We start from the raw sequence: 15,002 nt of genomic DNA, 5'->3' as shown, positions 1-15,002 counted from the left end.
GGGCCCCGCTTTCCTGCAACGACCCCCCCGCTCTGGGCTGAACCCCCCTCTCATTCGACCCCGCCAGCCACCTTAACTGCAAAAATCCTCAACAAGAGGACCCACTTCACTAGCTGATTCATCCAACCAAATCCAAAGTTAAAGAAGTCAGACCGCGCCCTCAAATCACCGTTCGGCTCTTCCCTCGTCTCTCCTCCTTTCTCTTGTACGACCAATCAATCCCCCAATCACCCTCTCCACCATCCTGTCTGCCAACGAGGGGCAGCCGACCCGATAACCCCCAAAATTTCTATCAAATCAACGGTCGCCTCGATTCTCAAAGGTATTGGTCTCGCAGTCCAATTAGGAGAGTCTGAGGATTCGACAACCTTGTTGGTGTTCCAGTCGCCATTGTCGCGCTTGTTCACTTTGTCCGTTCAGAGTCGGGAAAGCCACAGGGCATTTTCTGGCTCGCATTGGACCTTCACAGTCAGCCTGTGAACCTGTCATCTTTGGTTCTGCGGATTGGACGCATTCGCCTGCGCAAGCCGCGTACGCACCCAGCCCTGCTACAAACTCACAGGTATGTCCCGCTTTCCCCTGCACATTATCGCTGCTGTGCTTCGACATCCGAACTGGATTATCATCCCGTTCACTGGGACTTGACTGCGTTGCTTGCCACACACATGTGGGCCCTTGGCCTTGTCGGGTTCTCGACCAGCCTCGCCAGGCGTTCTTCGCACAAAGCCCAGTGAACGGGATGGTCACGGGATATACACTAGGTGCCATCCGAAGAAGGTAAAAGGCCACTCACACCTTCGCACAGGCACCTACTTTGGTCGATCCGGGTTCGGCAAGAAGAGAGTAGTAGTTCCCAAAGCAGCTCTAGCGCTACAGTACCTAGCCAGTCACGCCCACAAACAAAGGGGTTACCGGAACAGCAAATCAGCACACGATCTAGTCCGCTACGAACCGAGAAAACACCATCAGTTTGGAAGGCCTATCGCCTGCCCAGCGTCGATAGCAGCGTCACCATTGGCTGTGGCCCGATCCCGTGATAATTCCTGCCTGCGGAGGGCAATTAGCACCATCTCCCTCGCCGTTCAATCACGTCGGCGCCGTCCAGGTGTCCTTGCGGTTTTGATCCCTAGCTGCAAACCGCCGCAATAGACGCGCGGCCGCCTGTCCAACCGCGCTCCGTCAATTACCGTGTAAGTACCTCTTTCGACGTTCGTGTTGTCCCATCTTTCTGCAGGTTTCTGGTCATTTTCCTTCTAGCTTTCCCTTATTCCAGACGGTGCATTTTGGTCTCTCTGCAGCTGCACATCATTTCGAGACCAATCTACTTGCTGGATTCCGCACCTTTCTTTATTTTGATTGTACCCCGCGATACCATTGTCATGTTGTGTGCCCCCTTCCTCCTTCTTGTTCCTCTCATTTCACAGCACCAGGAATCTTGGGACCCAGTTGGTGTAACGCTATGAGCTCCAGGAACCTCACGGATTATGAGACTTACGAAGGGATTACTTGTATGGCACTTCCCTTTGCCCTATACCCCAACACTTCCTCCTGTTCGAGGGGACACAACTGCTTCGACAAACTCAGCAGCCCGATCTCGGTGCGGTCATCACCTTGTTGACCGGGTGTCAATACTCGGCACTTGATCTTCCATTCTTTCCTCAACCCTACACATTATCAGCCCTTGACCCTCATTTACATCTTTCTCGCCGCAGTCTTGGGCGCGCGGCAAGAAGCCGCATGCATTTGCTGCGCCTGAAACTTCCCAGCGCCGTTTCCCATACACAAGCGCTTTGGACCAACCAGTCCGTTGCAGCCTTAAGTCTGCTGAGATCAATATGGGCAGTTGGAATCCCGCGCAGCGCAGAACTCCTATGCCCATCTAGATGCCTAATGGCTTTCGCCAGTCTCATTGCATCTCCCTCTGTCTCTTTCTGGGCCTGCTGCCCGGACTGGTTTGGCGTGATGAGCTGGTTACTGGGTGGGCCCGCCCTCGTGCATATTCCGTCATGCATGCCAGCGCATCAGACTGGCCCTGGCCCGAGGCGCCCAAAGTAAAAGAAGAAAACGAAACTGCCCGCCACCCTATTCACCCTCCCCGTCGCATCATTCTGACTTCCTTGCTTTACAATATACTTTTGACATTTTCGAACTAACATTCTGGATTGCTAGATATAGGAGTGGATCAACGGTAAGCCCTGACCCCGCCGTCAAACTGTGCCCTGCGAGATTCGTTCTCTCGTGATACAAGGGTACGGCCAAGGCGAGTCGGGTATTTTCAGGCTTGTCCTCACGGCGTAGCAAAGTATCCCCGCGCACTCCCGCCTTCACGTGGCTGCGCTTGTCCACGCCATCCTCCGAGAGGTGTCTTGAACTGAGCCACCAAGTCCCGCCTTCCAACTACATCAGCGTGCATATGCTGCGGTGCGACCAATTGCGCAGCTCCCCTCTCATCGCATCGACTGCCAACTCATCACTCCATTAGATTGGGTGCACATCCAGGCCCAATTCACAGGTACAAAGTAACCTCAGATTGTCAGTGCGTCTGGCACCCAAATAGATCAGAGCACTCAAAGCTTTACCAGCGATTCTGGAAGCCTTTGGGATCAACCCGAGTGGTAATATCTGTGTCGCGTCTCCATCCTTGAGCGCTTATCGGCTAACGTTCCACACAGGCGCCGGCGCCATATCAGCTTGTTATCCATCAAAGCATTCAGACCAACGCGACCTGTCGCGTCCACGTTTGGCGTCTGATCGCTGCCTTTCCGAGGATGATGGAATACGCACAATATCAACAGCCCCAAAACGCTCAACCACACATTCAGACGGCATATCCTAGCTCTGCAGGTGGCAACAGCATCACGTCTCCGTCGCCGCACAACCTTTCCCAAACATCACCGATACTTCCGTCGCAACAACACCAACCTTCTCCCACACAACCGCACAACATGTATCAGACTCAGTATGCGGTACCCCAACAAAGCATGCACTATGGCATGCCGGGGATCCAGGCTGCGGCCATGGCAGCGACTGCCGCTGCGTCGGGATCTTCATATCCATACATGCCCTCGGATCCCAGTCTGCAGCAGTCGCCAAGGATGTCTGGCGTCAACGCAAAGAAGGATGCCAGGCCGGGGCCACGGTCACCACAACAGATGAACAATATCCCTCAACAACGACGACTCAGCCAGGTGGCAAGTCCCGGCGTGCCTAATGCGTCAGCGATGATGAACCACGCAGGCCCTCGTCCAGGAGTTCCTCCCCCGATGACGGCGGCGCAGCAGATGCCGCCGCCTCAGTCGCCTGAGATGCCGTCTGGTACCGTGGAAGAGTCACCCCTTTACGTCAATGCGAAGCAGTTTCACCGGATCCTAAAGCGCAGAGTGGCACGACAAAGATTGGAGGAGGCGCTGCGGCTGACTAGTAAGGGCCGCAAGCCGTACCTCCACGAGTCGAGGCATAACCACGCAATGCGGCGGCCCCGTGGGCCTGGTGGTCGGTTCCTGACAGCCGAGGAGGTTGCGCAGATTGAGAGAGAAAAGGCTGCAGCGGCAAGCGGAGAAGGCAAAACTGAAGGGACGGAGCAACCCGCAACGGCGAAGACGGCAACAGGCGCGACAAAGCGGAAATCTGAAGGTACCTCCAACACGCCGTCCAAGAAGACGAAGAAGGCGGCATCGAGCCCCGAGGAGGAGGATGACGATGACGATTGAAGGAGCGGTGGCAAGCTTGGGGAAAGCAAAGAGGCGATGCGTTGCGCTCAGTACCCCATCTCTTTTTAATTTGTTCAAGAAAGGTCATGAAGTTATGACACCCACCTCACTTGTTTATCTACAACGGGATTGTGAGCAGATGAAACACTTGGCGAGGAGTCCTGGGTTGGCGACATATTCGTTTTAACTCTTTGAGATTGGGCAACGCTAGTGACATACTTCTTTGTTCGAACGGCAATTTCTGGCTTTTGGGTTCTGGTTTGCTGGCAAGCGGCTCTTTTTCGCATTCCATCTATTCCCGATCGATACCAGATACACTTGGCCTCACAGCATCTCAGTCAGCAAGCGATAGCACATAGCATCATTGGTGGGCTGCCCCGGGCTTGGAGGCTGGATTTATGGTGGTGGGCGGGAATGGGCTGGCAAGGGGGCCGGGACGGGACGGCAGTCTCACTTCACTTGTTTATGTTGTTGTCTGTTTGGAACGGAAAGATTGTTCGTACATTCCACGGTTCAAATGGGTCATGTCGGATACCCTATGTTTGCCTTTTAAAGCTTCCTACCCTCTCTGCCAGCTTATTCTTTAGTGACTTGTCTCCCGTCGTCTTCACTGGTGAGGGTCCCTTTGCGTTTTTGCTCCGTGGTGTGCGGCTCTGGTCTAGGAGACTGGGAGAACTGGAACACAGCCCAGCCAGCTGCACTCTGCCAACCGTCTTGCGAATCCAAACCGGGGAAGGGGAGGGAGAGGTGGAATCGAAGAGGAGCGCTCGAAAAGAACAGGAGTCACAAAGACAAGAACAGAAAAGAAGAACGTCACTGTGGACAGCACATAGTGCTGGAAATATGCTGATAGCAGGCTAAGACACATTATTATTTGATATTGCGCGATTTCCTTGGTTTACTATCTGGTGACCGGCTGGTCGGACTCTGGGGGGTTGAGAGGCAATAGTACTATGGAAGCTAGACTTTCTCAATGACCAATCCGTCGCCGGATGTACTGGGATTCGAAGTAAATACATGCGCTAGTCCCCTTGTCACTTTCGCAAATCTTGTGACTAAAGTGGTGGTTGTGGCCATGGTCGTACTAGTACCTGGCCTGGCAGTTGTGATAACGGTGCGGTGGACTTGGTGTGACAGGTACGGACCCCTTACAGATGGCCAATGGCCAAAGCTACGAACATCACTGGTTTGCTGGTAGCAAGCCGATTTGATTTGATTTGATTTGATCTCGGCGAGGGCCTAGTAAGGCTGGGGGCGGGACGAGACGGTTGTACCCGCACTTAGTGTATGGAGGTTGTAGCTTGCTGGTTTCTCACTTGCTGGTCCAACGTTAGAGGTTTGGCATTCATCGATGCACAGTTGCGGGGCAGGGGGGGAAACCGGCGCCTGAAAAGCGAGGCAGAAACGGTGTTGCGCCTTCCCAAATCAATTCACAACCTTCCCTGGCACTGCTGTGGGTCTCAACGTCTCATACCCGATTTGCATAGCACCAAGCAGGACTTACCCACGCGCATCTTGCTTGAGTGAGCCGCGAGGGTGCAAAATGCTATTCTTCAGGTATGTATGCTATCCTTTTCACAGCAAAATGGTGGCCAAGACGGTTTTGTCATGGATCTGTTCATGGCTGGGAATTTGCCTGCATCCACGGAGATAAATGATCTCCCTTTAGTTCGTCCATGTCTTGCAAATAGGCATTGCCACTTTTTGGAGCCGTGAGCGAGTCGGCACTTGGGAAGACTCGTTGCCTTAATTCATGAGATCACATGGGTAGCTTCAGAGGCAGCTTGATTGATGCACTAACACATTCACCATGACCCCACCAGCTTCTTCAAAACACTCATCGACCATGAGGTCACGGTCGAGCTCAAGAACGACATCCGGATCCGGGGCGTCCTCAAGAGCGTCGACCAGTTTCTCAACATCAAACTCGACAACATCCAAGTCGAGGAGGAGCTCAAGTATCCCCATCTGGTGAGAATCTTCCAAATTTCCCCTCTACGTCACTTATTTATGAGCGGACTGCCCCTTTTCGTGATCCCTCGAGACCAGTGTGCTGAGACACCCCGATAGAGCGCCGTCAAGAATGTCTTTATTCGTGGATCCGTCGTGCGATATGTGCATCTGCCCGCTAGCGCAGTGGATATTCCCCTGCTGGAGGACGCCACGAGGAGAGGTGAGAAGTCCCCATCCATCCATTCTATGGGCCTCCATGCTATGGGCTACCTACTGTTGTATGTGGGGGTGCAACAGGGCAAAAGGCTAACCCTGTTGTTTAGAAGCCGCGAACCAGGCTGGTAAGGCAAAGTGAGAAGGAGATGGAAAAGAGAGGGAGCCTTCTGTTGGGAATAGGCACGGCATTGAGCTAAATGACTGGCTGATCTGGGATCTCAAGGGGTGTGCCCCGAGCGAGCGACGTCGACCTGAGGTATGTCCTCGGTTATTTGATCACTCAGCAGGCTGAAGGCCCGGAGAGATACTACAGAACTTGGAGACAGAAGGATGTGTCTTCTGTGCCAGCTCGTTGTCGTTGAGCATGATAAGTGTGCGGCAACCGCACCTATGATGGACATACCCAGAAATATCATAAACTGACTGAGCGTATCCGCGGATGCAACACCCACGATCTTGGTTGGGAAGAGCGCACTTCTCATATTGATCGCAGCTATGATGTGGTTTGACATCAGGATTATCCTAAGCTTGTGAGTTGAGCCTCACAGTTGCATAGCATTTTATCCACACCAATCAGGGGGTATCGTCATCTCTATCATGTTTGAGGTTATGAATGTCTCGCACACGGGATATATGCCCTCTGAAAAGCCACGAAACCCTCCAGTCCCCGATAGAAGCAGCCAGACAGTACCTTACCTTTCCCTTCCTTACCAATACACCCCACCTCCCCTCCCATCCTTCCCATCCCACAACACATTTCCATTCCCCTCACCATCGATGGCGACTTTACCCTCATCGGCCTTCAGAACCCTGACCAACCCGCCCCGCCTGCGCTCACCCAACCAGCGGTCAATCCACGCTTTCATGCGCCGCCTGCTGGTCTCGCTCCCGACATTGACCGTCGGCACGACCTTCTCAATCCTCAGCGCCATCAAGAACATGGCCAGCTCCCGGAAACTGCTATGCTCGCTGTACGGCACGCCAAAGCACATTACTTCCTTGCCGGCGCCGCGCTGGGGCACCAAATCAGAGAGGGCGAACCGCGTGTGCCAGCCGGCGCCGTGGAGTAGCTGGGTGGTAGGGAGGCTGGTCGGGGGCAGGTCCTTCTTGATGGTCGCGCCACTAGCGGTGCCGGTACTAGAAGAAGGGCGGTAGTTCCAGCCCGAGGGGCGGAAGCCGACGATGCGGCTGAACGAAGCCTTGTACGTCTCAAGGTACTCGGCTAGCGTCTCGGCGCGGATCTCCATTAGCATCTGCATGTGCACCTGGGCTTCGAGAGGGTTGGGCGTCAGGAGGGCGCTGAGCTCGGCGTCGTCGAGCTGGCGGCACATGCGGATCTTGGCGGGGGAGGCGTAGATCTTTGTGTTGAGAGCCTGGGCAATGGCGACGCAAATGCGCTCTTTGCCGATGCTGTACGTTCCGCAGACTACCAGGAGGCGGTTGCGGTTGCGGTTCGAGACGGTCAAGGCGTCGGTCGCGGTGAGGTTCTGTTGTGATTCTACTTTGGAGAGCGAAGAGGTGGAGGAGGCTGCACTGGTGAAGAACTTGCTGACGTCCTCTGTACTGGACTTCGCACCACCTCTCCTTTGCCGTCTCAGCAGCGCTTCCCACTGGCTGTCGTCGCCGGCGATGAGGCCCTTGTTGAGCAGTGCACACATTTCGGCGCAAGCACGAATCACTTCATGCTGTGGGGGAAACGAATATTTCGGACTGAGGTAGGTCGTGTCGAGATAGCAGACGTCAATCTTCTGCTGCCTTGTGCGGCCCGAAATGGCGTCGGCGGTCTCGGGCCGCAGCCGCGGGTGCTCGACCTGGGCGGGACACGCACGGAAGTCGCCGCAATGGAGGATCCGCTGTGTCCTGCCGCCGCCGACGGCTTTTTCAAAGAGAAAGAGGGAGCTGCCAGGGCAATGATTGGCAGGGATCATGGTGACAGTGACGCCGTTGGTCTCTGGGACGGGCACCGTCTGCTCAAATTGGAGCTCGACTACGTACTTGGCAGCCGTCTTTAGCTGGGACTTGACGAGCGACCCGGTAACCTTGCTGCAGTAAATGGGACCGTGAGTCCAATTGGCGGTCAAGCCGATGTAGTGATCACTGTGAAAGTGGCTGAGAAAGTACGCCTTGCAACCCTCGACGGCGCCGTACCGGAAGGCGTCAACGCAGACGGAGAAGCCGGGCATAATCTTGTAGAATGGACATGTCCGCTTGTACGCAGGCATACCTCTCGCGGCGTTCTCTGCCGCGGCAGCAGTTGCCCAAGCTACATCTTCAGCATGACCGGACATGAGCCTGGTGAATGCGGACGCCGACGACCCTTCACCCGGATCTGCCCCAAGGCTAATGGGATTTGTCTGCCCTGGGCGCGGCACAGCAGCTTTGGCGAAACGTTTGCTTACTGCCGCACTCTCAATAACAGCAATACCAGTAGTGGGTGTCGGCAAGGGCGTCGGATCACCGTCCAGACAGGAGTTTACGTGTGTCATCGCCTGTTCCGTAGTCGCGCCGGTCAGACTGCCATTGCACACGGGGCAACTCTCCGCCCTGGATTCTCCAAAGCCTTCACTTTCGTTGACAACATCCTCCTCATCATCATCTTCTTCGGCCTCTATCCGTGCCTGCTCTTCCATGTATCGCATCGCATCCAGCTCTTCACCTGTGAAATCGTCGTCTTCAAGATCAAAGTAGTCGTCTTGAATCGCGTCTTTTGGATCGCTGCAGTCGCCATCATTTACGACGCCGGTTCCTGGTGTCTCCGGCTCGGGTAGAGGTATCTCCCTGGAAAGTGTCGGTCTATTGGTAAGCGTGGAGGAATCAGGAATCGGGGGCGGTGGCTGTTGTTGCTCGCTTAAGGCACCATCAGACACAGACAGCGGCGTCGGCAATCTCACCCTTGTTGTGTTGGCTGCCGGCGAGCCGCCATTCTCGTCTTGGAAGCCATCTTCCCCAGGCCCGTCATCCTTCCCTTCCTCTTCCTCTTCCTCCTCGTCCAAGAACGGATTCCCCGGACGTGGCCGTTTCGGGGCCGTCTTGAGCGGTAACCCAGACAACACGGAATCCTCAAACCGCGCAGGTGAGTCGCCTTTCCTCACCTCTTCCCCTGCTGACAGATCCCCAGCACAGGGGCTCAACTTCCTCCTCTTAACTGACCCGCCAGCCTCATTGAACCTGTCATCCCCGGCCGTCCCGGAGATGGCGCACACATCCTCAGGGGCGTCCTCATATCCGGATTTACCAAGCTCAAGCTCGACCACCGCAGGATCACCGGCATTGAGACTCCTCTCCTCAATGAACAGCCCGTCCTCGTCCCCCGCATTAGCTGGCGCCTTCTTGAAGAAGTTGAGGATGCTTTGATTCGGCTTGGGCCTCGCAGTTTTCGTCTTGGCAGCGGTAGCGGAAGAGGACGAAGTCTTCGGGGTGAAGGAGAGCTTCGATTGAACGGACTTGCGTCTCGCAGTAACAGCGGTAGCGCCCTTTTGCGGGGTTCGTTTGCTGGTGCTCGCAGGCGCCATTGGTTCATCTAGTGGGCAAAGGGACGAATACTTCTGTAATTTTCTTGTTTGGCATAGGGGGAGCTCTGACTCCGTTGTCAGGAACGCATCGAAAAAGAGGAGCCGGTTTGAGAAGCGACAGATAGCGAGCTACCTTGGGTTCTTGGGAGATGGTTTTTCGAACGGATATTGGAGCGGACAGTACGCGATTTTGGCAGGTAAAAAGGTGGGACATGGCCGACGCCACTCAGAGCTACGCGCTGTCACGTGGGACATTAAATGGATGGGGCGGGAATACCGGTACGTCAGGGGCGGACCGTCCTCCTAACCGCTCATAGGTACGACTCACGACCTACACAGTCCAACTGAAAGGATGGGAGGGAGAAAAGGGGGGAAACTAGAATTGCCAAGCGGACACTGTACCCTTCAGGTTCGTAAACTTGTACGGACCTATTCAAAGGACACCTCCACATTGATGTTGCTCGCTAGACAATCAGACATTGGTGCAATGATATCGCGACATATGAGCAATCGCGTCAGCGGGTTCAGTGGAATGCAATGAACTTCACATGGGTCCCAGATGATAGGTAAGCATTTCCACATGCAGTCAAGCCGTTCTCCTCATACTTTTCCCGTCCTCTACTCCCCTCATGACACTTTAGATCCATCCCCTTCCTGGTGCCTTGCCCGGGGCTCAACACTCCATCCGTTAGAGTATTTATTCTTCGTCTCCCTCGGGCTGCTCCTCCACCTCGGCCGCCTCCTCGCCATCCTCATCCAAGCTGCCGGCAGGCACCTCGTACAGCCGGAGGATGCTCTTGTTGGGGTCCTTGACAAGGACATACTTGCCCTCCGGGCGTTGCAGGCACATGTCGGCAATGGTGCGCACGATGCCCCAGCCGTTGGACAGCTGCAGGTTCATCTGGTTGGCAAAGTCCTTTGGCTTCCAGCCGATAACGCCGAGAATAACGTGTTTGTCGTTCTGCTTGGGCGTCACGCGCGATACGAAGCTGCGTTAATAGTTAGCATGGAATTGCGACGTTACTGACCTTCGGGATTTTGGACTTACCCAAGCTTCATCACGTCGGCCTTGGCAAGGATGCTCTGGACGGTCCACCTCGCCAGCTTGCAGCTGTTATTCTTCATCTCAGTGGCAACGACAGCGCCGCGCTGAGATACAAGCTTCGTCCGCCAGTCCAGCGCACCGCCGCTGCCCTGGGCCTTGTTGTCGAACTCGTTTAGCGCATGGACCGTGACAAACTGGTCGTCGCCGCCCATGGTGTTCTTTTGGACTGCGTCCAACTCCGTGCGAACAATCAGGTACATGCCATCCTCCTCGCTGGTGGAGAGGTCAAACCGCCGGTACTTGTACGCCTTGGATGCAGGCGGCTCCGTCTCGTCAGACGCGCTGTAGAAGGGGTTCTCATGCGGCATGTCCACCTTTTGGCTTTGACTCTCAATCACCACCTGGTTCGCAAAGTTGTGGTTGATGTAAGTAGCCTCTTCCGCCAACGCAGGCGGCTGATTGATGCTCTCCTTGGAACCTTCCGAGGCCTCAAGCGGGGCGTCGGCCGCGTTTTCGTTGACCGTGACCATGTCAAGCGCCGCGTTGTCGCGCTTGTCGAGGAATACCTTGTTGCCCTGCCGGACAATGACAATATCCCAGGAGTACACGGACCGCGGCGCACACATGAGCATGGACAGGATACTATCCGTTGCGAAAATGGTCGCCTCGTCCTTCTCGGCGAGCTCCTGAATGATCGGGTCGGAAGATGTCGTGACGTTGTAGACGGCACGGTCTAACACAGCGAGCTTGCGCTCGGCAGCCTTAACGGGCTGTTTGTCGTAGGAGCGATCGTAATAGTACAGGAAGCCGTAGCTGTCAATGTCCTCACCCTCATCAGCATCGAGATTGAGCTTGCTGAGACGGTTGAAGTCAATCTCCTCGAGGAGCTTCCAATCGGGTTTGATGTTGATGGAGGCGTCACGGTTGCGGGCCGGCTTGTCGTAGTCCTTCCAGCCAAAGCGGCGACCCCGCGCGCCAGCATTCCCCCGGCCACCGCCGCGCCCATCAAAACCACCGCCACCGTATTGCCCACCACCGCGCCCACCGCGCTGGAACTGCTGGCGACCGCCGCCGCGCGTGTCCTGGCGAGCACCGCGCTGGCCACGGCCGCGGGTGAATATGGCACCGCGGCCAAAACGGGTTTTGCCAGAATCGCGAACGTTGGAAACAACCGAGAAGGATGCCTCATCCTCGGCGACGGGCGGAGCGAAAAGGGAAGCAGTGCCGGCGCCGTATACTTGCTGGTCTGGTAGATGACGAGGTCAGTTTTCATTGCCTCTGCGAACCTGGACAGTGGCGCACCTCGGTAGCTCCTGTTATATTGCTGCCTGCCACCACGACCGTCCCTGCCATCCTTTGAGTCGGTCCAATCAGCCATGCGGCCTAGCTTGTCGCCCTTGGAGTATGGAGCGTAGGGCACTCCATTGAGAGTCGTCTCGTTTGTGACGGGGGGAGCCCAGTTGTCATCGAAATCGGGCAGCGCACTGAGGAGGTCGACGAGACTCGACTTGCCCGGCGGCGGTACAGCCATGATGCTAGTTTCAACTTGAAAGGACGTGCTCTGTGATGTAGAGTATATCAATCAGTTTGGTTTCTTGGTGGCAGAATCGAGCTGGGCTGTTTGGTGGGTATCAAGAGCTTGTCGCGACAGGCCAACCTGATGACAATTTTCAACCAGATTGAAATTCTCTTTGGTGGGGTGGTTGTGTGGAGTGGGGCACGTTGATTGTCATTCTCGGTGTGGCTTTTGACCTTCAAGTTTCAGTCACCGTGTCCGTTTCCGGCTTAGAGACAGTGCGGACCTATACAACTCGGAGACTCCGAGTCCTTACCTCACCTTAACAACCTCGAATCTCATGCTGCAGTGCCCTCCCCGGAGTTTTGTGAGCTGTCTGTAGGGTATCTAGCGGTATCTTGTGCTTATCTTTGAAAGGCTTCACCCTGTCCAAGCAAGTAACTAAGGTACCTATCCAAACCGATTCTCTACTCCCTAAAACGATACATGAAGAAAACGGGAAACAGATTGCCGCCAACAGTCAGTTGCTGTATTGCCTGACAAACGTGATAGAATCAATAGCCCACGCCTAATTCCGCCTTGGCCGCAAAGATGCTCTCCAGTGCATCCCGTACCTCAAACTCCTCCATCACGGCACCGAAGCTGTATGTCAACCGGTCAGCCAGCTGCTCTAGGACCCAAGCGAATACACATATGCCTCGTTACATACCCGTAGCATCGAACCTTGCTGCTCAATTCCTCCGTTAGCCTCACAAAATCCTCTTCCCTCAACTCGCTCAGCCTAGGATGCGCAAGCACCATCCCCCAGGCCATGACCGGGGTGATTTCGCCGTCGAGGTCGAGCCGCTTGCTCAGGTCCAAGAGCGTGGCCAAATCCGTCTTGTTCAGTTCCCACGTGCGTTGGGCGACCCCGGTGGCGACGTCCAGTGTGCTGGGCTTATTGTTGCTGGCCCTAATATTGCTGTAGCCGAACGGCACGTCGGCGCTCAGGTCGGAAAACGGCTCTGGCGGGCAGGAGGCCATGAGGGCGTGCCCACACGGCTCATGGCCCGTCTCGACGCCTCGCTCTATGAGCCACGGCATATGGTTCATACATGGCTTCTCAAGACTATAATCGCCGACCCCCGCCGTGGAGAGGCGACGCTTCTGTTAGCTCGGTTCACTCACTGCTGTCTGTTTGCGTGGTCCCCTCGTCTTTGAAGGATTGAACACGGCCCCCGAAGCCATCTCATGCACCTGCTCCTCCAGTAGCACCTTCCCTTCGAGCTATGGCATGTGTAGTGTAGCGATAAAATCAGGAGGGTGGGGTGTAGTCAGGGGTATCAAGATGGGATATCAGAAGCGTGTAGCGTTGGGAAATCCTTCTAGTGCTTGTGTGTGCAGGTGCTGCGAATCAGCCTTCAAGGGGTTCTCGTACGTTAACACAAAGTCGATGCCGGCCTGGTCATAATCCAGATTTGGATTCCGTCCCGGCTGACCTCCAGCACCGGCTCCCGAATTCTGGCGCCCGTGCCCTGAACGTGGTTGGTTGTGGTGGTGACTGTGCGCCGAGGTCGCGCTGCTCGGCGAGATGCCTCCGCCCCGCTGGCTCATGGCATTCGCAGACAGTGGTGGCGGCGTGAAGAGACTCGTGTTGCTGGATGCCGGGACATAGCCGCCCGACATGCTCGCACTCGACGTGTAGCCGATGCTCGGATTGCTCGTCGTCTCGTCTACCACGCTACTAGCACCAGTCACAACTCCGGTAGCCATTCCATTTTGAGAGAGCAAAGCCCTGAGTTGGCGATTCTCTTCGACGAGCCGCTCCTTGTCTTGGCAAATGTTACTGAAAACTTCCTTGAGCCGGAGCACTTCGTCCTCGAGAGCTTTGATGTACAGTTCTTTGCGCTCTCGATGCGTTCTGCAACACCAGATATTAGTCCGGATGGCAAGCGGGCGCCCAGCTACAATCATTGCGGCTTACCGCTGCGCCTGTCGATTTAGCTCCTGTCGCCTTGTCAGGGCTGGCTTGCTGTCTGGCTTCGGCCCCCTCCGCTTTTGTGGCTGTCCGTCTACGTCCGCTGTCAGCTTGACATAGGGCGGCGGTGTGGGGTCGCGCTGGGTAACGCACCCTTTGTGGTCCTCTTTTCAGTCAATGTTTTGAGAAAGTTCAGATTCAGAGACGACAGAGGACTTTTATCCTGGTCCGAAGGCCCGCCAATAAGGCTTGCCGGAGGGGTCTGATTTGGTGACATGGACGAAGCCATGACTGCCCGATCATAGAGCGACGGGATGGAAGGCTTCTGGCGCGTAGGTGACGAGTAGTGAGGTGGGGACGGGTAAGCCGTAGCTGGTACAATCCCTAGGTCAGCAGTCATCTTCACACCAAACTGTACCTGAAAATTCTCGGAGTCGTATGTGGGAGTAGGCAACAAGGCAATTGGCGTCTAGATGTCCACAGAAAGATGAAAGCTGCGATCCGCTGTATTCTTTTCAGGGGAAGTGAAGGGTTTTGGAATTGGCAAGAGAGGGAATGGGAATCAGTACTGAGGACACGCCTTCGCAAGGCGAGAGATTAAAGAGCAAGCAACTATATGCCCTGCGTATCTAGAAGTGATGATTCCCGACCCAGGGGATTACCACATACCTAGTTCAATGCGGTTCGGCAGGCTGCTGTCTCATGCTCGGTTCTGAGTGTGGCGGCTTGGCACAAGACTTGGTGTGTCTCGAGCATGAGAAGGAGGTGCGGCTTATTGGAAATCATGAAACGGTCTGAGCCCGCTTGGGCTGTGTCGCCGTGACCCGTAGGAGAAGCCGGTGCAATCTGGACTTAACAATTACGGGATATGTCTCAAGGAAAGAAGATAAAGTTGAACATCCCGCTTCTCAGGAGTTCTTGATCAGAAGAGCGAAGTCAATGACATGCAGGGGCCGGATGGCCCGAGAAAATGACCCTGTCAGAACCACAGCCTGTTACTCAATGGATGCAACAAAGGCTTGCTGTGGTGTAACATTCGTAACGTACGCAGTAAGTGCGGGGTAACATACGAAACGTGTAGTTGAGGGAAACT

At 55.3% G+C, this 15,002-nt stretch overlaps 5 protein-coding genes across 5 annotated transcripts; 2 read left to right on the top strand and 3 right to left on the bottom strand.

Annotated features, from left to right (window-relative positions):
- Positions 1-2,768: 2,768 nt before the first annotated feature.
- On the top strand, positions 2,769-3,710 carry N656DRAFT_785989 (uncharacterized protein; the record flags this gene model as incomplete). Its single annotated transcript, XM_064816482.1, has 1 exon — positions 2,769-3,710. One exon carries the CDS (start codon positions 2,769-2,771, stop codon positions 3,708-3,710), a length of 942 nt encoding a protein of 313 aa, XP_064674731.1.
- A 1,543-nt stretch (positions 3,711-5,253) lies between these two features.
- On the top strand, positions 5,254-6,461 carry N656DRAFT_840875 (U6 snRNA-associated Sm-like protein LSm2; the record flags this gene model as incomplete). The annotated part of the gene is made up of 4 exons (XM_064818966.1): positions 5,254-5,267; positions 5,534-5,681; positions 5,781-5,883; positions 5,987-6,461. 4 exons carry the CDS (start codon positions 5,254-5,256, stop codon positions 6,016-6,018), a joined length of 297 nt encoding a protein of 98 aa, XP_064674730.1. The 3' UTR covers positions 6,019-6,461.
- A 120-nt stretch (positions 6,462-6,581) lies between these two features.
- N656DRAFT_743162 (DRMBL-domain-containing protein) lies at positions 6,582-9,391 on the bottom strand (the record flags this gene model as incomplete). The annotated part of the gene is made up of 1 exon (XM_064812847.1): positions 6,582-9,391. The coding sequence occupies one exon, from the start codon at positions 9,389-9,391 to the stop codon at positions 6,587-6,589; it is 2,805 nt and encodes a 934-aa protein (XP_064674729.1). The 3' UTR covers positions 6,582-6,586.
- A 697-nt stretch (positions 9,392-10,088) lies between these two features.
- Positions 10,089-11,967, bottom strand: N656DRAFT_699510 (translation initiation factor eIF-3, subunit D; the record flags this gene model as incomplete). The annotated part of the gene is made up of 3 exons (XM_064810792.1): positions 10,089-10,380; positions 10,440-11,682; positions 11,739-11,967. The coding sequence occupies 3 exons, from the start codon at positions 11,965-11,967 to the stop codon at positions 10,089-10,091; spliced, it is 1,764 nt and encodes a 587-aa protein (XP_064674728.1).
- Positions 11,968-12,506: 539 nt separating this feature from the next.
- On the bottom strand, positions 12,507-14,198 carry N656DRAFT_700099 (BZIP-type transcription factor; the record flags this gene model as incomplete). The annotated part of the gene is made up of 6 exons (XM_064810840.1): positions 12,507-12,594; positions 12,662-13,060; positions 13,370-13,430; positions 13,473-13,852; positions 13,916-14,003; positions 14,063-14,198. 6 exons carry the CDS (start codon positions 14,196-14,198, stop codon positions 12,507-12,509), a joined length of 1,152 nt encoding a protein of 383 aa, XP_064674727.1.
- Positions 14,199-15,002: the final 804 nt, after the last annotated feature.

Source organism: Canariomyces notabilis (genome assembly GCF_033297395.1).
Source record: "Canariomyces notabilis strain CBS 508.74 unplaced genomic scaffold N656scaffold_1, whole genome shotgun sequence".
In the NCBI taxonomy this organism is placed as follows: domain Eukaryota; kingdom Fungi; phylum Ascomycota; class Sordariomycetes; order Sordariales; family Chaetomiaceae; genus Canariomyces; species Canariomyces notabilis.
Note: the sequence above shows the minus strand (reverse complement) of the source record. Positions and strands in the feature narration are given on the sequence as shown.